Source organism: Cetorhinus maximus, chromosome 15, assembly GCF_964194155.1.
Source record: "Cetorhinus maximus chromosome 15, sCetMax3.hap1.1, whole genome shotgun sequence".
Lineage (NCBI taxonomy): Eukaryota > Metazoa > Chordata > Chondrichthyes > Lamniformes > Cetorhinidae > Cetorhinus > Cetorhinus maximus.
Window position 1 is genome coordinate 76158595 of NC_135893.1, and position 22739 is coordinate 76181333.

At 38.4% G+C, this 22739-nt stretch overlaps 1 protein-coding gene across 3 annotated transcripts in view; it reads left to right on the forward strand.

The window, feature by feature from the left end:
• Positions 1–17720, forward strand: part of ttyh3a (tweety family member 3a) — a 181337-nt gene extending 163617 nt beyond the window's left edge. For 2 of the 3 annotated variants that reach the window (XM_078558683.1, XM_078558682.1), the window contains one exon: positions 17223–17720. Coding sequence is in view for 2 of the 3 variants with exons in the window: in XM_078558682.1 (XP_078414808.1) it covers positions 17223–17288 (66 nt within the window). In the remaining variant the exon portion in view is untranslated. Of the gene's footprint in view, positions 1–3874; positions 3984–17222 lie in introns of all 3 variants that reach the window. The other variant, XM_078558685.1, reaches the window with a different exon arrangement.
• The last annotated feature ends 5019 nt before the right edge of the window (positions 17721–22739 follow it).

Consider the following 22739-nt stretch of genomic DNA (forward strand, 5'->3'; position numbering starts at 1 on the left):
CAACTTAACACCTCATCAGTCCACTTTCCTTTTAAAAAAAAAGTTATTTTTGTTGAAAGTGAACTGTTGAATGTATTTCTTTCTATTTATCTATGAACTGCTGTATGAAGATTTTGTCATCCTGGCAATATAGGGATCAACATTTTTCTAATTCTGTTTTACACACTGCAAAATTATGTGGTGACATCTTTTGAAATAAGGAAAACTTGGAGTTTGAATTGATGTCAAAGACCACTGATTGGAGTACTGTATTGGGATATTTTCTGAATTTAAAATGTATTTTAACACTATCTTCTATTTAAATTCTACTTCTTTCTGTTTGTCTTTTTCTGATTTGTATGTTGCTTTCATTAGCGTTCTTTCCAATTTCTGTACTCTTTCATTTTACTTAGCTTCATGGCTTCTACTCATATTATGCACGATCTTTTAAGAGCCTTGGCTAGTATCTGGTAAATACAGAGTACCCAGGCTTACTGAGGTGACATTAGAGTCTTTCCTATTTTGACCAGAATTGATCCTAAAATAGCTGGCAATCTGATTCACCTACTAATTGATTGTAAACCAGGGTTTAAGGATAATTTGGGAATCACTTTTTGGCACTTGCTAAAATTGTAAACTGTCATTTGGTATAATGTATCAAATCAAATAATTTTGCTTCCCACATTGTGAAGCTGCCCTATTATCAAGCGAAACGAGTGTGACCAGAACTGGTCAACAATCTGACAGTAAAGGGACATCTTGCGAATAATGGTCATAATGTGATTGAAGTTGATATTGGATTTGAGAGGAAGAAGGGAAAGTCACAGACCAAGGTTTTAAATTTAAGTAAGGCAGACTTTGAAAGGATGAAAAATGACCTGGGCTTGAGCTGTTAATGGGTAAACCTGTGGGGATTATTCAAAACATAATTGGTATGAAAGACTGGTACCCATGCCTAAAAGGCAAAATTTCTACTTGTGCAATGTTATTGAAGCAACAATGGTCAACAAATGAGATTCAAGATGATACCACTTAGAAAGGCTTCCACAAATGCAAGGAAAATGGAAATTCAGTCAGCTAGGAATCACAAAAGGGGGACAAATAATATTGAGATGCAAAAAAGAGTATATGCAAAACAACTTGCAAAGGAGATCAAAGCTAACAGCAAAAACTTTTATAAATATGAATATATTAAGGGAAAGAGAGTGGTAATGGGGAATGTGAACCAATTAAAGACAGATGCAGGTGAGACTATAATGGGCAAGAAGGAAATGGCAGACATGTTAAATGAATATTTTGTATCCGTTTTTACAGCGGAAGAGGAGGACAAAATACCATTGGTCAAAAGAACCTAAAAATAAGTCATAGGGAGGAACATAATGGATTTATTATAAAATAAAAATGGTAATGGAGAAAATAATAAGACTTAAGATAAGCAAATTTCTAGGTCTGTCTTATGGGCTTCCACCACACGATATTAAAAGAAATAGCTGAGAAGTTTGCAGATGTGTTACAATTGCCCAGAATTCTCAATAGTGTCTTTAGGATTGGAAAATTGTAAATCACACTTTGATATTTAAGATGGGAGGGAGGGTGCGGGTGGGTAAGAACCACATAATTACAGACATGTCTTAACTTCTGTTGTGGAGAAGTTACTGGAATTTGACATCAGGGACAGAGTGGCTGAGCATTTGAACATGTATACACTGATCAAAGACAGTCAGCATAGGTTTCTGAAGGCTGGGCGACGTCTAATTAATCCAGTTGAATCCTTTTGGCATCACCAGCAAGGTAGCTAGAGGTGCGTCTACAAATGTCCAGGCGGATTTCTGAAAAGCATTTAAGGTTCCACACGAGCGTTTATAAAGGTAGATAAAAACAAATTAAATTGGAGGTAATCTTGTGAAGTGGGTGGGTAATTATTGGGGTGGTAGGAGATATAGAATAGAGAAAAAGGGCTGTTCTCTGGTGTGATGTAACAAGTATTGTTCCCCAGAGATCTGTCTTGGGGTCTCAGCTTTTCACCATTTATATTAATGACTTGGATGAAGGAATATGTAGTGTTGCATATCCAAGTTTGCAGATAGGCTAGAAGGCACAGTAAATTGTCTAGCTGGGAGTAGGAAGTAAAAAGAGTTATATGCGGATGAACTAAGTGGGCAGAATTGTGGCAGATGGAGTTCAGTGAGGGAAGGTGTCAGAACATCCACTTTGGATCTGAAAAAGTAAAACCTGAATATTTTCTAGTGAGAGACTAGGAACTGTGGTGAATAAAGAGATTTAAGTGTTTACACAAATCACTAAAAGCTAGTGACAGGTGCAAAAATTAATTAAAAAGGCCAATGGAATGTTGGCCTTTATGTCAAGGGGGTTGAAATACAAAAGTGAGGAAATTGTGCATCAGTTCTGCAGAGCTAGGGTTGGACTTGACTGGAGTAATATGTTCAGTTTTGGGCATAACACCTCAGCTAAAATATATCCAGCAGTGGGCACAATACATATTCACCAGAATTGCTGTGGGCTAAAGGATTAAATTATGAGGACATGTTACAAAGTTGGGCTGGAATCCCCTCAAGTTGGGAACGTTAAGGGGTGGTCTAATAATAGATACAGCAAAATTATTTCTGTAATAAAAACAGAAAATGCTGGAAAAGCTCAGCAAATCTGACAGCATCTGTGGAGAGAGAAACAGAGTTAACGTTTCGAGCTCTGAAGGAGGGTCGTGCGGACTCTCTCTGTTTCTCTCTCCACAGATGCTGTCAGATCTGCTGAGTTTTTCCAGCATTTTCTGTTTTTATTTCATATTTCCAGCATCCGCAGTATTTTGCTTTTATCTCAGAAATTATTTCTGTGCCTGGAGGAACCTAGAACATTGGGGGCATTATCTTAAAATTAGAGCAAGGCTATTTAGAAGTGAAATTAGGAAGCATTTTGTCCCCACAAAGGGTAATGAAAATCTGGAACGCCTCTCCTCAAAAGGCTGAGAATACTGGTTAAATTGAAATTTTCAAAACTAGATTACTGGACATTTATTGAGTATAGAGAAATCATAGGCCATTGGAATTGAGATACAGATCAGCCATCATCTTATTGAATTGTAGAACAAGCTAATGGGTTAAATGGTCTATTCCAGTTCCTTGTGTCTGAATCATGATCTTACCAAGGTTTTGCATATGCACATGGATCCCATTAGAAATATAAATTTATTCACTGGTGGTACTAGATGCTTTTTTTTAAGAACATGAAGCATCCATACCTGAGCTAGTTTGAGTTTTGCAGCTCCTTGCTTCCTAAAGATTGTTTTCATTGTTATAGCTGTCACTTTTAATGGTATACCATAATGCAAAATATTGTGATGCTTTCAAAATAATCCCCAAACTATTGTTTTTTTACTGAGGATTTTTGAAAAATATCAATACTATCTTTGTGGACTAAATAACTACCTTGAGCAACAAAACCTGTTTTCCACCATTTTTCAAAAATCACATTCATGAGAAACAAAAGTGTTTTAAAGTAGAGCAATATTCAAGATTCCTCTAAATTATATCAGACTGAAAACTCCAGCTGTGAGCTATGTTTGGCTATGGTGCATAATTCTACAGTCCTCAAAGGTTAAAGTGTGCTTGGTTCAAAAGTAATATGGAATATGACATTGTTAAGAGAAATAGGAGTGGGCTTGGTTTGCTGAGGTTTTTGATGCTGTTAAGTTGATCGAAGTGTTCATGTATGAAAAGGGTTTTTATAAGTTGCGGTGCTCCCAGTTGTTCCTGTGTTCCCTCCCCTGTCCTGGGAATGTTCCTGGGTGTTTTGTGGGTTTGTTTTCCCCTTTACACTTGCTTGCACTGGATTTCTCTTTTGAGGCTGCACTCTATTTCTCTCTCTTGCAATGCCACAGCTGTATTTGGCTGCTCTGGACAATGGCAGCCATCTGAGCTGGCAGCCAAAGAACTGCAACAGTGCGAGAACGAACTCTTACTGGTAAAGAAGGCAGCAAACCAGAACAGGTACTGAAATATGGCTTTATATCCCATTCCCTATTGCTTTCAGTTCCTTGAGTACTCACCCTTGCTAAATATTATTATTTTGAATGAGCAACCCTTTCCCCACTTCTGATTCTCTAAAACAGCACCCTCTAGCCAGCACAGCATTTTAAATGGACACTGGAGCATTGCTTTGTTGCTCCATTCCATGTGGCTTCTGATTCTTCTTAAAATGTACACTCTGCTAAGTATCACGGAAGAATAAAAATTACGACACAGCTTATATCCTACTTAACTATTGCTTTAGCTCTCAAAAATTACACCTTGTCGAATAGCATGGATAAGCGTTGGAACGTGGCTCTAGATCCCATTCCTCAGTAGGGATGTCACAACATAGATTTTGATAAGATGATGTATTGATATGCAAAACCTTTCCAAAAATCGTAGTTAACATTCATAGCAAGGCTATAACATTCTGTTAAGACTTGCTATTTTTTTCACCCAGACCACATGGACTAGTGCAAATAATGTTGAATTTGAACAGTCTTTGTGCAGTTTGTTTCAGGATCTCCAATGTTTAACATTTCAGTTGGGCCAGTCTTTCACCAGAAATATGTTTGATCTGTGAACAATATTTATCTTATTTAAAAAAAACTCTCAAAATATTACAATACCCTCTTCTGACTTAAAAAAAAAACCTGGATTTTCAGTAAAGGTAAGATGATATCATGAGGCCACTATCAATGTAAAAGATTCTTTTTGAAAGATCATTAATTTGTGATACCAATCATGTGACATCCCTGTTATATGCTTGTATGCACTCAATGGAATGCACAGAATGTAGGTGGCCACTGAAGCACTTTGAGCACTGTAACAGCCCTTTTGCACCAAAATTATTTTAATTTTATACTTCTTTTAGCTTGCTCAGAAAATGCTATAAAATATTCTGTTTCCATGTTCTTCTAATTGTGATTTGTGAAAATGCAATGTTTACAGTGTAGAAACGTAATTTTGTTGCTGTAATTTCAAAGGCATTCTACAAATTCTAACTTTTTAAGCTTTCGTTCTTCAATTACAGTGATTCCGATATCCTAAAATAAATGCTGTGCTGCACATCATAGTGTTCCAAATGGAAACTGAAATATGCTTTATCACCAATTGTCGTCTTGATACTAAAATGTGCACGTTTCAATAATATTGCATTGGTGCAATACCTTCTGTATTCCAATGAGAAAAGAAATGGTGATGGAGTGGATATGATTTATACATCAGCTAAGTCATAGTGCTCACTGGGATACATTCCAGCTGTCTTCTGATTAGCATGTGCGAGAGGAACATTTATTGAACTGCACTTCCATTGTATTTTGTTTACAATGCCTCATTGCATAATCAACCTCAAAAGACAAAGGAATGTAGAATTTTTGAGAAAGTATTGCAAATAATTGAAGGGAAGGGTTTTTTAAGGCTGATTTTCTTCCTAAAATAAACTTTTAGAAGGAAAACAGGGGAACTGGAAAAGGAGTTTAAATGGATTTGTTGTACTGAATATCAAGAAGCACTTTTAAGCAAAACAAATATATTCTTGTGATCCATAGCCAGGATTGTTGGGTGCAAGTTTCAGATTGGCCAGACCACATTTGGCAGTGCTATACAGTTTTGGTTACCCTACATGCATTGGAAGCGGCTTCAGGAAAGAGCAACAGGGAAAAAGGATATAATTGCGTTAGAAACCGTTCAGAGAAGGTTTACTTGACTCATTCAGGGCTTATCTTATGATGAAAGGTTGAACAGGTTAGGCCTGTACCCATTGGAGTTTAGAAGAATGAATGGTGATCTCATTGAAACATATAAGATCCTGAGGGGACTTGACAGGGTGCATACTGGGAGATTGTTTCCTTTAGTTGGGGAAGCATGGAACTGGGGGACACAGTTTAAGACTAAGAGATCTCCCTTTTAAGACAGAGATGAAAAGAAATTTTTTTCCCCCCACAGACTCACGACTCTTTGATGAATTCTCTTCCCCACAAAGAAATGGAGGCTGGGTCACTGAATTTATCCAAGGCTGAGTTAGATAGATTTTGATAGACAAGGGAGTCAAGGGTCATTGGAGGCAGACAGAGAAGTGGAGTTGAGACAACAATCCGATCAGCCATGATCTTATTGAATGATGAAGCAGGCTCAAAGGGCCGAATGGCCTACTCCTTCTATGTCCTATGTTCCTAAATGAAAACTGGGATCAGTTGCGAGGAAAGTTAAGAGGTGTATGCCATACAGTGGCAGGGGAAAAACAATAATGTGGGATCTCATTGAGATTTATTAAACAACAGACAGTTTAACCTAATAACATCAACTTGCATTTATATAGAACCTTTAACAACAACAGCTTGTATTTATATAGCGCAGTGGACTAAAACATCCCAAGGAATGTTCACTCACTCACTCACTTTTCCAGAACCGCTTCATCCAATTCAGGGTCGCGGGGAGTCGGAGACTATCAGTGGGCGCTGGGTGGGGTACACCCAGAACGGGAAGCCATTACAGGGCAAACACTCTCATGCGCACACAGATAGGCAAACACACACTAAGGGGCAATTTACCATAGCCAATCCACCTAACCAGCACATCTTTGGAAGGTGGGAGAAAACTGGAGCACCCGGTGGAAACCCATGTGGACATGGGGAGAATGTGGAGTTTGTGCAGAGGTCAAAGTCGAACCTGGGTCCCTGGAACTGTGCCGCCCAACCCAAGGAGTGTTATAAAGCAAAATTAGACACCGAGCCAAATAAAGGTGATAATATGCCAAAAGCTTGGTCAAAGATGTAAATTTTAAGGAGTGTGTTAAAGAGAGAAAGAGACATAGAGAGCCAGAGAGGATTATAGAGGGAATTCCAGGACTTGGGACATTGGCTGTTGATGGCATAGTCACCAGTTGTGGAGCAATCACAAACTGGGATGCTCGTTAATTAGATGAGCGTAGATATCTTGGAGGGTTGTGGGACTAGAGGAGATTACAGAGATAGGGAGGGGCGAGGATGAGAATTTTAAAATCGAGCTGTTCATCGGGAGCCATTGTAGCTCAGTGAGCAGAGGAGTTTTAGGGGAACGGACTTGGTGCGAGTAAGAACACGGACAGTAGAGTTTTGGATGACATCAAGTTTATGGGCGATAGAATGTGGGAAGTCATCCAGGAAAGCATTGGAATAGTCACGTTTAGAGATAATGAAAGCATGAATGAGGGTTTCAGCAGCAGATGGGGCAAAGTCGGACAGTATTAAAGAGGTGGAAATAGGTGGTCTTAGTGACAACACGAATATATGCTTGGAAGCTCATCTTGGTCAGATATGGCACCAAGGTTGAAGGTCTGGTTTAGCCTCAGTTGCCTGGGAGAGGATGGATTCTTAGGAACATAGGACTTGGGAGCAGCTGTAGGCTATTCAGCCCTTCGAGCCTACTCCCCATTCAATAAGATCATGGCTGATCTGGTTGTCGTCTCAGCTCCACTTTGCTTTCTGCCCTCCATAACTATCGACTGTCAAAATCTGTCTAACTCTGCCTTGAATAAATTCAAGTTTATACCATAAATTATAAGTTTAATTATAAGTTTATAAATTCAGTGTTTCAAAGTCAGTAGCTAGAGAGCAGAGTTTGAAGTGAGGATCAAAGACTGTTGCTTCAATCTTGACAATATTTAATTGGAGGAATTTCTCATCCAGTACTGGACATTGGATATAAGCAGTCTGATAATTTGGCAAGCAGAGGAGTTCAAGAGAGGTGGTGATGCTGTCGAGCTAGTTGTCATTAACATACATGTAAAAACTAATGTGCTTTGGGATTATGTCATCAAGGGACGGCATGTAGTTGGGAAATAGGAGTGGGCCAAGGATAGATCCTCAGGGGACACCAGAGATCACAGTGCAGGAAGAGAAACCATTGCAAGTGATACTCTTGGCTATTAGATAATAATGGAACCAGGTGAGTGCCAATTCAGCTAGCTGGATGACAGTGGAGAGGAGGATGATATGGTTAATCATGTTAAAGGCTGCAGGCAGGTTGAGAAGGACATGGAGGAATAGTTTATCTTTGCCACAGTCACACAGAAAAATATGGGAAAATAGATCAAGACAGTTCACTGGAGTGTAATTAGACAAAGTTTAATATCAAGTTAAAGGAGTTATTTGAAAGGTAACTAAAATCTTGGTCAAAGGAGTGGGTTTTAAGAAGGTTTGTAAGGGAGAAGAGGGAGGTGCAAAGCTGAACAGGTTTAGAGAGAAAATCCTAAATGTTGGGGTCTAGACTGAATGCTACTTCGGCATGTGAAACTACGGAATACACAATTAAATTAATTGAAATTAAACTTCAAGTAGATGTTAGAAGATAATTGCCTCAGAAGGTGGTGGAGGCAGGGCTATTAAATATTTTTAAGGCAGAGTTGGTAGATCCTTGTTAGGCAAGGGAATCAAAGGTTATTGGGATTAGATGGGAACGTAGAATCTGAAATACAAGATCATCAGCCATGATCTTATTGAATGGCGGAGCAGGCTCGAGGGGCCGAGTGGTCTACTCCTGTTCCTATTTCTTATGTCCTTATGTAATTCTTTACAAAATGATTGATCAATGCTTGGAATAATTTGTAGGGAAGAAAGCAGAGTTCTAGCATTGGGGGTGTTCAAAATGCATTTGAATGGGTCAGAATATTCATTTATTTCCATACAATTCACATACAATGCAAATGATCATGATAGGTATTTAAAACAATTGTATATGGATTGTTGTTATATGTTTGTATGAGAGGGGACATCTGTAAGAAGTTGCTTGAAGGTTGACTCCCCTCAGTTGCACCATGACTTGTGGTTCCCCATTGTCTTTGCCAGTGACGCTGTGTGAGTCTGGATAGTGAAAATTGACTCACTCAACTCCCTGAAGCCAAATCTTGTGCAATTTCTGCATCCTATTCTAACAGGTAGAGATCAGGAGCTGGGCCTTATTGCACAGTTGCCCAAACCATCATGAGGCCAGTTGCAGGAGCTGGCCTTCCCTGCTTGAGAATGGGTAACTCAACCTGAGATTCAGTGGTACATTTGGCTGCAAAGTCATCCGCAGGGCACATTATCTCATGTAAACAAGCACTGAGAAGATCGATCAGCATCTGTGGAGAGAACAGCTGACTTAACAATTCCAGATTCAATTCTTGTCAGAGCTCAATTCTGATAAAGGGTCTATATTTGAAACATTAGCTTACCTGTTCTGTCTATAATTCTGTCTGTTCATGTTGAATGTTTACGACGTTTTGTATATTATTTGTTATCCAGATACTGCAGTTTTTTGACGTTGGTCCTTTATTCATGAAAAAAATATTTAAAATATTTCCATTTTTTAAAGCTGTTCATCTAGGTAAGGTAGCTCTAGGGGACTTGAAATTGAAACGATGTACAGTAAGATGTCAAGAACATATAGAGGTATTTTACTATCCTATGGTTGTTTGAGACTTTATCTGCTGGCTTGAGAAGGTTGAGCCATGATCGAATATGTGTCTTTGGCCAGAATTTTTGGCTTGGCGAGTGGGGGCGGGGCCCACTCGCCGAGGTGTAAAATGATGCGGGATGACGTCGGGCATGTGTCCCGATGTCACCGCGCGTCATTTAGATTTTCAGATCGGCGGGCACGCAGTCGACTCAGCTGCGTGCCCACCGAACTGTCAAAGGCCTGTTAAGGCCATTTAAAAGCTAATTAAACCAATAAACTGAGCTGCCCGTCCAACTTTAAGGTGGGCACCGGGGCAGGCGAAGTGCCCAGGTGGCCTTCGCATTTTTCATGGAACCTCATCCATGGGCGGGATGAGGTTTCATGAAGTGTTTATAAATTGAATTAAAAATTTTATAAAAATTCATTGACATGTCCCAGCTTATGTGACACTGTCTTAAAATTGTTCCTTTCCTTTATTTAGCTTCTTAAAACTTAAACTAATCTAGAGGTGCCTTGGAGATTTCTGTGCTCTTTCGTACGCATGCCCGACTCAGGGAATCCCCCCTGCCTGCACAGGGGGCACTCATAGCTTCTGGGCGCACGTCACACTAGGCGGACCTTAATTGGCCCGCCCACGTAAAATGGCGTGGACCCGATCGGGGGCGCTGATCAGATTTGCGCCCACCCCCACACAGCCTCCCCGACAGGGGGAAAATTCTCCCCTTTGAGATTATGTAAAGGTGTTTTTTAGTTTAGACGTAGAGAAGATGTTTCCACTTGTAGGGATGTCCAGGACCAGGGGCCTTAAATATAAGACGGTCATTAATAAAATCAACAAAGAACTCAGCAGAATTGGATAACTGTACCGACTTAATCAATGAGACTAAAGGATTGAGAGGAAGGACTGAGCAGGAGGATGAATTAAAGTGGGAAAATTCTGTGCTTAATCAGGTTTGGAAAGATTTTGATCCCATTTGTATTGTCTGCTTCATCACTTTGCATAACGTTCTTTTTGATAGCTGGCATTTTTCCTTTTCACTTCCTAATTTGTTTCTCTAAAGGTAGAGAAAGTTATGGGGAGACTTAATAGAGACAATCAAAATCCTGAAGGGTTTTGATAGGGTAAAGATGGAGAAACTGTTTCCAGGGGCACAAGTTTCAGTTAAATTACAAAAAAACCAGAGGCAAGATGAGGATTTTTTTTAAGCGCACAGAGTTATGATCTGGAATGCACTGCCGGAAATGGCGATGGAATCAGATTCAGTGAAACTTTCAAAATGGAATTGGATAAATACTTGAAGAATTGGATAAATACTTGAAGAGGAAACATTTGTTAGGCTATAAGGAAGTGAGCAAGGGAGTGGGATTAATCAAATAGCCCTTTCAAAGAGCCAGCACAGACACTGCCAAATGGCAGCACAGGCACTGCCAAATGGCGGTCTCCTGTGCTATATCATTCTGTGATTCATGATTAGTTTACTAACATTGCTTCAATATAACAACAGTACTAGTCCAATTTTAATTTATCTTTCGATTGAAATGTTAAACAGGTGCCTTGCCTGCTCTGTCAAGTGGATCCTAAGAGACCCTTTGGCATTTTTCAAAGAAGAACAGGGGCATTTCTAGAGTGTCCTGGCCAATGTTATTCCCTCAAATATTACCTGATTGTTTACCTCATTGCTGTTTGTGGGACCTTGCTGTGCACAAATTGACTGCTGTGTTCACCTTGGTTACAACAGTGACTACACTTCAATTAGGACATCCTGAGGTTGTGTGCTATATAAATGCATGCCCTTCTTTCGTTCCCTCCATCCTGCTGTTTTTAACTGCAGCAGTAGTGTATGCTGACAATTTTGTAGATTATCCATACTTTATTACAGATCTCTTTGCTTGTGAATGCCTCACAGTACTGCTCCATTTAGCATACATATTCCCTCTTTTTTGGTTCCTTGATCACATACTAAATTTACATTTGATCCATATAGGACAGCATTTCCCCATAGGCACAGTTAACCAAAATATTTAAATCTTTCTGAACCTCATTATCTCATAGCTTGCTGGCAGCTATTTTGTTGTTATCTGCAAACTGAGATATTTTTTCTGTTGACCGTTATCCCCACCTAAAACATTTTTTTAAAAAAGAGCAAATAACTGAGCTCATGTGTACTTTGCCTGTAATCTCTTTCTAAATCTAAGTGTCCGTTTATGGTTATTCTTCATTTCTTGATTTAAACTGGTTATGTAACCAACATAATTCTTTCATTCCTTACAATCAGTTTTCACAAAGATGTGAAACTTTGTTAAAAGCTGTGTGAGTTGCATTTCCTTTAGTCTACCAGGTGAGAAGTATTTTCTAAATCCCCCAGAATATTAGTTAAATTGATTTTTCCCTTCCTGAATCCGTGGTGACTGTTCTTTAGCAAGGTATGACTATTCATGTGTTCACCAACTGGCTAGTTCGAAAAGATTTTTCCTATGGTTAAACTCACTGGTCTGCAAGTTTCTAGTAATGTTAACTTTGCTCATTTAAATGTAATGTTTAAGATGAGTTTGTCTTTTTAAATAACTGTGAAGTAGAACATTTCGTATCAATGTGAGAATCCACAAATTAATGTGAATAAATCTTTCAAAGTTTGTGCTATTCATTTTAAACAGAATCCACAGGTATAAGGACAAAATTGAGGTTTCCACCTCTTGATATGGTGAATGATTGTGTAGATGATTAGAGAATTTGAATGCAGACAAAGTAACGACCAACTTCTGTGAAGGTTATCTAAATACATATTGTGTATATTTTCATATTGCTTTAAATGTATAAAAAAAAATCTGCAAACATGCTTTTAATTTTTGAAAGCATTTTGCATTTGATCACATGAACTGAGAATATTTTTAAACCATTTATGCAGTCATTTTGCTAAAACCCTCTTGATGTGTGGCCACAGTGAAGTTTACTTTTGTATAGTTTGCAGCTGATTATTTTCATTGAAATCCTTAATTTTAACATAGGAACATAGGAAATAGAAGCAGGGGTAGGCCATTCAGCCCTTCAAGCCTGCTCTACCATTCAACTAGCTCATGGCTGATCTTCTATCAACATATTTTTCCCACACTATCCCCATATCTCTCGATATCTTTAATAACTAGAAATCTATCCATCTCTTGTCTTGAGCATACTCAATGACTGAGCTTCCACAGCGCTCTGAGGTAGAGAATTCTAAAGATTCACCACCCTCTGAGTGAGGGAATTCCTCTTCATCTCAGTCCTAAATGGCCTGTCTCTTATTCTGAAACTGTGTCCCTGAGTTCTAGACCCTGCAGCCAGGGGAAGCATCCTTTCTGCATATATCCTGTCGAGCCCTGTAAGAATTTTGTATATCTCAATGAGATCACTTCTCATTCTTCTAATCTCTAGAGAATACAGGCCCAATCTCCTCAATCTTTCCTCATAGGACAATCCTGGCATCACAGTGATCAGTCTGGTGAACCTTCATTGCACTCCCTTTATGGCAGGTGTATCTTTCCTTATGTAAGGAGACCAAAACGTTACACAGTACTCCTCTCATCAAGGCTCCTTACAATTTCAGCAAGATCTCTTTACTCCTGTACTCAATTCCTCTCGCAGTAAAGGCCAACATACCATTTGCGTTCCTAATTGCTTGCTGCACCTGCATGTTAGCTTTCAGTGACTCATGAACAAGGACACCCAGGTCCCTTTGGACATCAACACTCCCCGGTCTTTCACCATTTAAGAAATACTCTGCATTTCTGCTTTTCCTATCAAGGTGGATAGCTTCACATTTTTCCAGGTTATATTCCATTTGCCATATTCTTGCCCGCTCACTTAACTAGTCCAAATCCTCTTGAAGCCTCTTAGCATCCTCCTCAGAACTCATACTCCCACCAATTTTGTGTCATTGGCAAGCTTGCAAATATTACATTTGGTCCCCACCTCCAAATCATTGATATAGATTACGAATAGTTGGTGTCTATGCACTGATCCTTGCAGTACCTCACTAGTCACAGCCTGCCAACCTGAGAGTGATCCGTTTATTCCTACTCTTTGTTTTCTGTCCATTAACCAATCCTCAACCCATGTAAGTATATTACTCCCCAATCCCATGTGCTCTAATTTTGCTTACTCACCTCTTATGTGAAACCTTTATTGAAAGCCTTCTTAAAAATCCAAAGACATCACATCCACTGGTACTCCCTTATCTATTCTGCAAGTTACCTCCTCAAAAAACTCCAAAAGGTTTGTCAAACATGATCTTCCTTTCTTTAATCCATGTGGAGTTACATTTGCTAACTTCCAATCTGCAGGAACTGTTCCAGAATCTATAGAATTCTGGAAGAGGACTACCAATGCATCCACTACCTCTACAGCCACCTCTTTCAACACTCTTGGCTGTAGGTCATCAGTTCCAGGTCAAATTTCAGTCCCATTAATTTCTCCAGTACTACTTTGTTACTAATACTAATTTCTTTCAGGTCCTCAATCTCGATCCCCTTGGTTCATTAGTATTTCAGCAAGGATTTTTTATCCTCCTCCATAAAGTCAGACACACAGTATTTGTTTAGTTTCTCTGCTATTTCCTTATTCCCCATTATAAATTTTCCTGTCTCTACCTGTATTGAGCCCACATTTGTCTTTGCTAATCTCTTCCTTTTTATGTACCTATAGAAGCTTTTACACTCCTTTTTATGTTTCTGGCGAGTTTACTTTCATATTCTATTTTCTCTTTCTTTATCAGTTTTTTGGTTCTTTTTGCTGAATTCGAAAATGCTCTCAATCTGCAGGCCTACTATTTTTTTTTGACAACTTTATCAGCCTCCTCCTTCGATCTAATACAATCTTTAACTTCTCTTGTTAGCCATGCCTGGATCACATTTCTTGCTGGTTCTTTTGTGCCTCAAAAGAATGTAAGTTTGTTGTAAACCATGTATTAATTCTTTGAATACTAGCCATTTAATGTCTACCATCATACGTTTTAAGCCAACTTGCCTCTCATACCTTCGTAGTTTCCTTTGTTTAGATTAAAGACCCTAGTTTCAGATTGAGCTACATCACTCTCAAACTTAATGTAAAATTTTGTCATATTATGGCCACTCTTCCCCAAAGGCTTCTTTACAAAGAGTTAATAATTAGCCCTTTCTCATTGCATAATACTAGATCTAAAATTTTCCTCTAATTGGTTTCTCAACATATCTTTTAGAAAACCATCTCATATACATTCCAGGAATTCGTCCTCCAGCGCATTAGTGCTAATTAAGTTTATCCAGTCTATATGTAAATTGAAGTCTCACACAATTACTGGATTACTCTGGTTACATCTACTTCTAATTCCCTGCTCTACATTACCACTACTGTTTGGTGGCCAATAAACAATTCCTACCAGTGTATGCTGCCCCTTGCTGTTTCTTGGTTCCACCCAAACTGATTCTACATCTGATCATCCAATCTAAGATCATCTCTCACTAATGTACTATTTTCATCCTTTGTTAACAGTGCTACTCCACCTCCTTTTGCTTATCTTTCCTAAATGTCGAATACCCTTGAATATTCAGTTCCCAGCTTTGGTTACTGTGCAGTTGCCTTGCATCCAGGGATTTTATGTGATTCATTAGATAATCTGTCTGTTTAAGTATCCTTCTCTACCTTTCTACTTCATAATTCACAAACAACAGTTGTAGGGACGTTGTGAAACTCTGAGCCACACCTGAAAAGATGGAGAAATAGTTAACTATTAATTGGAGTCACAAATACTCTGTGTACAGCTCCATTTTCAAGGGTTGTTCATAGAAATTTTCAGAAGAGGCCTGCAAAAGTTGGCATTATTTGATTTTCTGTGACTGTTAGAGAACCTATCTAGTTGAAACATGTTGCAATTAAAATAAGTCTCTTCAAAAGCATATTAATGTGTGAGGAAATCTGTTGGAAATGTTCAATGACAAAATAGTAATGGCTCCTGGTACTGAGGAATTACCTAAATAGGTAAAAGTAGATGATCTTGCCTAAACTTTCTAACTGCTGAGCTAAGGAAAGAATTTAATTAAGTTCATTCTGTTTGTTACTTAAACAGAGGTTTTTACTTTACCTTCTCTCCTGCCTTCTCTCCTCTTCCTTTACCTTCTCTGAAAACCAAACCAAAGTCCTGATTAAGTCTCTCTGACTCATTTGACCACAACATACAGGCCTTCATTGTAAGGGCCCTCAAGGTGGTCCTATGGAAAGTGTTGGGGGTGGGCATTGCCAAAGAAAATTTTAAAAGTGAGCATATTTTTCCTTGGATGTCACGCTGCCACATTTTTAGCTTCTCCAAAGACAATGCTTTTTTTTCCCCTTAATACTAGAATGCATGACATTGCAAGTGATTTGTTTTGGGAGTACACAATTTACTGGACTGTACTACATGTATCTTGTAACCCCAATTGTAACACAATTAATAGAAGCTGGTCTGAAAACAGACATTGAGACATTGAATTCAACAGATGTGACACACTACATTGGTGTTGCTCTGAGCCCTTTTGTAAGTCAATACTCTTGGCAAGGTCATTGATCTATGATGACTGAATAAGTCAAAATTCATTTATACTACATGAGTTTCTGGGATTTTTGTCAGTCTGGGGACTTGCGCAGTTACCATGATTCCTTCAGTTTATAATTAGCGTCATTTTGGGATTTATTGGTATTTACTGGTAAGTTCTACCTGTACAGTTTACTGCTAATCATTCAAACTTGAATTGCACTGAAAAATTCACCAGTTCTGTTTAATTTTAATTGTTTAATTCAGTGTTTTAATGTGTTGAATTATCAGGAATAAAGTGAATTCTGTTGTTTGAAGCAATTTCCCTTAACTGCAGTTACTCTGTCAAGCTCTTTGATTCCAGTTGTTGTCATTCCCACTGTCCTTTTTAAATGCTCTTTTAAAATGAGACGCATTTAACAAAGCAGAGTTCCCAGCTTTTCTGTGTGAAGGATCACTAGCGGAATCTTTTTTGTGTGACATATATTTAATGGAACATCTGCTTTTTAATCAGGATCATCCACATGTTGGCTGTTTTCATTTTGTCACTTCCAAAACCAGGTGATCCGAATGTGGTAAAATGTTTAAAGGCAGAAAAGATTGTTGATTTAAAAACAATTCTGGTTTGAACATGTGGAAATGCAATTCTTCTCTTGCCTTCCTGCATTCCCCCCCCATCCCACCCCAAACCATGCATGCACTCATTGTGCTACAAAGGTGCCAGTACCCACCCATAGCGTGGGTATGTAAAGGCTAACACCAAGTTCTGGGGCAGGTCGCCAATTTGAGCAATCCAAGGCAGTCAGCACCAGTTCTCTGTGTTGCTGAGGAAATTAATGACAAACTTGTTCAACCTCCTCTCCAAAGCAAACTTCTAACACACCCTCCCACCATGACTGTCCATTTTAATGAGCATGGTGGCAATAAATACAATTTCGTGTTGCTGAAGGTTTTTGTTTGACCAGCATTTTAAAATCCCAGCCTCCTGGTTGCATAAATCCATCTCTTCCAACATTTGTGAAGGTTACCCCTCTGCAAATGTAATGAGTTCAACTTGGATATTATGGCTGCCACATCATAATTGAAATCGAGGAGAGGTTAAGAATAATGCTTCACTGAAGCTGGGTAATTATTTCTTTCAATCGCGCTATTTACACAAGTGTGAAATGGAAAATTGAGGGAAATAAGTATTTTAGTAAAGATGATGTAGCTTATTAAATAATTGTGTGCAAATTTAATATATCTTGCTAACCTGATGCCTCCTATTTCCTCACAGTACTCGAACAGCATGAGAGCCAAATACCTCGCCACAAACAGGCCTGAAACCAACAGCATCCACTAAGACTTAAGGAGAAAAGGAAAAAACTGGAACTTCCGCTTGTCCAATGCCACTAATACAGTTAAACTAACTTAATGAGAGCAACACTATTCTATCAGTTGTACAGCAATAGGTAGATTAGTGATTACTAGGAATGAGTAATTCTGCCAAAGTAAATTGTGGTATGAATGCTTTGGGGGATGTGTATTGTCACATCTGTAGATGCTGCACAACCTTATCAGTCCTAATATCACATTTTACATAATTCCAGTTTGCTCCAATTTAAGGTTCTCTCATTTCTACATTGCAACAGGGATGTCAGGATATATAGGTGCGCCAGTCTATCACCATATGAAGGAAACCACGATAATTGTATCGGTTGGTTTTCATGATGTAATAATTGTAAAATGCATCAATTGCTGTAGATCAATAAACAATAATTCAGATCAAAACAAAGTTTGTATTTATCTGGATAAGTTCACAAAGATGGGATGCCAAAATATTATCAGAATGCAGTGCAATTCTTTCTGATTGTCACAAACTCAAAAAGTATTGTGGCATCCCTAAGATTTTAGGGATAGAAATGTGGAGAGACTTTACTGAGTTCATGGTGAAGCCTGTGGTCTTTTAAGTTTGCTATGGTTGTGATATCACTTTTAACCACTTTAAGTTGAATATTAGGGGGATGTTTTATCTGTGATAAGGGTATATATTGCCACAGAAATTTTGTGTAAATATTGGAAAAATGCACTAAATCAATCTGAAAGCCCGCGAACTTAGGTAGCTAACCAGCAATCAGCGTGGTTAATCCGATTCTAGTTATCACTGGAAATGCATGTGTCGTAACTTCTGGATTAGAAACTGCTTCTTAAGCTTAAAAAATTTACATCAGAAAATGTCCAGTCCTGACAGGTGCATGTTTTCAGTATTGCTTGGCAAACGTTTTAATCTGTTGCACATCAGATCCTTCCAGTACTTTTTTTGTATTATTTTTTAATTGCATCACAGTATTACACAGTACCTTTAGTTTTGCTTCCATTTTGTTTTAATTTTATTTGAGGTGCAATTTCTCATGCTTTGACCTGCACAGGCATTTTTATAAATCAGTTTATCTGATTTAAGTGAGTTTAATTGGCTCAAAGTTGTACATTACTGGAAACATATCAATGCATCTAACCACTTGAGGTTATAGCATCCTTGCAGATTATAGAATAGCTGCATTTTCCTGTAAGACTCAGTTTTGTGGACTATTATCACAAGGTTTAAGTAGTAGAATTTAGTAGAATTATTTACTTACTTTTATCAGCTAGGTAAATTAAAACCTTCAAAATTTTTCTTCCTCACTCATTATTGCTGTCTTGAAAGAAAAAGTAACCACAAGCCTGAATCGTGACAATCCACCGTTCGATGTTTCTACTGATTTGTAACGATGGTGCTGTTTTAACAATCTAATCAACTATTTATAGAACACAATATGGCAGTTCTGCCATTCGGATTCAAAAAGAAACATTCCAACTTTGTTCGAGTTTGAGCGATTTTGTTCAGTGTCCAGAGTAAGTTTGAAATTAAAGTGCTCAAATTTTAGGCAAGATGCTTACAAACAAAATTGTCTAATTTATTCACTTTCTACTTCTCTATACCTAACAGCTGAGCAATAACATGCCATAGATTCCACTTAAACCTGATGAAACATTCCAAAGGCCTAACCCCTCATCCCAGTCCATGTTTAATATGTTCTTGTGAGAAGTATGAATTGGCTCTAATGCTACCCCACCACAACTGCCAGAAAATCTGACTTTTTGCTCCTAATATCTAAATAACACATCCCAACAAACAGTCTATACTTGGAAACCATAGCGCTGCTGTTACCTTTCCAACAAACAGTGGATTCAGTTCTGAGATAAAATAAAGTAGGAATGGTTGCTCCATATGCTAGTATGAATACTGGAATTTTTAGAACTTTTTTGGGAAGAATTGTTTCAATAACTTGTGACAAATTAAACTATGTTTAACCACTTCATGTCTAGGTCTATTACGGTATTTTTGTTTTGCAATCTCTATAGTGGAACGTTTCTATGGTAAATATGGTAAATACGGTAATACACTCAATTAATTGATGGATAAAACCGTTATGCACCAACCAAAGTGAAATCTGGAATTGAATTGGAATTGAAGCTCCCAAAACACAAAACATGCATTGTTCAACTTATTGAATACAGAAACTAGTTTTCACCAATCTACAACCACATTTTTTACATTTTTATGTTGAAATGATCCCACTTCAGTTTAGACATGTTTCACTCCCAATTCTCTAACAAGGTATAGCTTTGCCTAACATACCACCGACCAGCGTAGTTCCAAATAGATATCCGTGTTGTGGTCTGATTCAGCTTTTCTAAAGCTGAATGGTTACATACAAATATTCCCTAAAGCATTGATCCTTGCCCTCAAGTACAGTGACACACTCAAATTGTGCTTCAAAAAAAAACTGAGCCACATCCTGCAGCAGCAAGACATAAATTCTTCACTACAAAAACAAACACCTAAATTTACAATAGGTAAAAGTCAAACCAAACCTGTTTTTACTGTTCATCACATGAAATGTAGTGGTTATATATTACTTGGAAGTTGGGGAAGGGAATTATGGAGGTCGAGCTTGAATTTAGTAAGCACTGTGTTGCCAACAAGGTTTATAAAACGTTAATTTTTTTGGAAGTTCTGTCCATCGAGCAAAAAGTGGACATGTTCTCCACTTCATTCAGGTGTCGCTGAGCCTGACTGTTCTCTGCAGGATAATCAAAAGAAGATTGGTGTATTCAGCTGCAAGTATGCACCTATTCTTGATCGTTTTCAGAAGCACAATGTCGTTTTAATTCTGTGACACGTGGGTTTCCACAGTTTTATCTTTTTACACCTTGGAAAGCACATAACCAACCATGCAACCTTGAAAATGTGAATGCTGGACACACTTGGGTGTAAAATTGACCATCAAACTAGACCTTGTGGTGATTGTAAGATATTTGCTGTGAATTTCCGAGGCACTGCAGATTTAACCTTGTAGTGCCACTCTCTTTATGTAGTACTTAATGTATTCTCTTGCTAGCATGGGGACTCAAGTACTGATAGATGTTTGAATTTCCAACCAGCATTTTTTGCCAAAAATCCATTTCGAATGAACAGGTTATGACCAAGGCTCTATGGAAATTAGCAACAAAATTCACAAGATCTGTGGCTGTTTGCCCTACATTTAGATATATTTTCTCCTCAACTCACTGTTCAAAAGGTGAGATTAAAATAATAGGTTTGTTTAATTAAAGAATCTATTTCCAGAAGGCCTTAAGGTTAACTGCTGATGGGAGATTGGAATTGGTGGAGCAAAAGGCAGCTCAGGCTTGTTGAAGTAGTCTTTATTCCTGTGAGGTTGAGCAATGACATGAGGTGCCTTTATTGAGTGACATTTTGCTCAGTAGCCACATTGAATGTGATACCCGCCATTACAGCAGTGGGTGGTATTTGAAACATTTTGTACAAAGTGATTATTACACACAACCTATTTACATAGTATTGATTTGTAAGCTTAACCCCAAAAGCTTTGTCCCAAATGCAGCCACATTTCACATGGAGCCTGTTCCAACTTTCTTGCCTTTCCTCTCAGCAGCAAAACTCATTTTTGTTTACATTAAACTCCCTTTTTTTAAAAAAAAAAGAAGTGATTTAAATCAATTTTTAGTTTTATCCAACAGGTTAAATGATTGCAGTTCCAACAAAATTGATCTGGAACTTGATTCCAGATGTAGTTCGGCAATATTTGAAACTATTGGAAAATGCTGGCAGGTGAAAATTTTGAAACGTGAAATGTTGAGTCCTGTATAATCTATTTAGTTACATTGTGAACCAGAGTTACTCTGTTGTATTAGTGTGACAATCCTTAAGTGTTTTAATAGAAATTTTATCATTTGTAGAAAGCTATATCCACAAATGAATATCTCTTGCACGAACAATTGGCATTGATTGGTGAAATGTAATTTGCCTCTTAATGCACTTTTTTTAACCATTTCAAATTATTTGTTGTGTAACATACTGCTTCAATTTTTACTTAATATGTAACTTATAACTGGTAATTGTAGTATCTAGTACTAGTGTAGTTTTGTGGAGCCTGTTTTTAAAACAGCGTTTTTTTTGATTAAAAGAAATTATGAATGATCCTGTGTACTATTGCTCTTTTTATTATTTTTGCTAAAAATTGCTCTAGCTCTTAATAGATTTATAACATTTTAAAACAAGATCTTTTTTTCCAATGAGTAAAATGTTGTAAATGTCAAACCTGTGGTTTTCATGAGCTTGAACTCAATGTTTTCAAAATGAAACTAATAAAGTTTGTTGGACTTGCCAGTTGTACATCTGTCATTTCTTCTGACCTCGGCATAGGTGCAACATCCCCATATTAATAAAATGATTTGATTTAGGCAGACGCTCATCTTGGAAAATGGCAGAATGTCTCAGCAGGGTGGCATCTGGCTTCATTTCTGCTTCTTCGACAGCACCTCCCAAACCTGAGACCTCCACCAACCAGAAGGACAAGGGCAGTAGCTGCAGGCAGACACCATCAGCTTCAAGTTCCTCTCCAAATCACGCACCATTTCCATTTTGAACATGAAAGAATGACAATAAAAAAACACTGGGTCAAAATCCTGGCCCTCCTTCGCTTAAAAACACTGTGGGAGCAGCTTCACCACGTGGACTGCAGCAGCTCAATGAGGCCCACCACTACCTTCTCAACTAAGAATGGCCACTAAACACCAGCCATGTCAGCAGTGTCATATACCCAGCCTATTTTTTATTCGTTCCTGCTGCTCTATGGGAGGAATATCCTGCCTCAAAGACCCATTCATCCAATCAATCTTTATGCACGAGCAAATTGAGCTTAAGTGATGCAAGTTCATATTGATTCACCTGGCCTCAAACACAAGTGGGGCGGAAATATGTTAAGAATCTCTTCTTGCAGCATTTCATCTTTATAAGTATGATTAAAACTAGAAGCAGCAGCCAGTGCAAAACAATGGCTGGGATCTTGCGGTCCCAATAGCGGTGAATGCTGAGATGTTCACTGCTATTAGGGGCCGCAATGGAACCACAACTTAAGGGGAGCCCACTTAGCCTGGAACCTAAAAATTGAAGATTGCAAGAAATGGATCTGGGGGGAGCACATGCTGGTGATCCCACTGAGACCTGCCAACATGTAAACTTGGGCTGTTGACCCGGTACTTAACTCAATATTTACATTGTCTTATTTAGGGATTCTCCTCACAGGTGTTGAGCCTGCTGGGGGTGCAGTCTTTCCAATCAGGAGGAGTGTCAAAATGCTAACATTCTCAGTCCCTCCCACCCACCCCAGCACTCCCAACTCTGATCACACTTGCACCCCCACCCCCTCCCAAAAAAAACACGAGGTGAAGGCAGACATCAGGAGGTGTA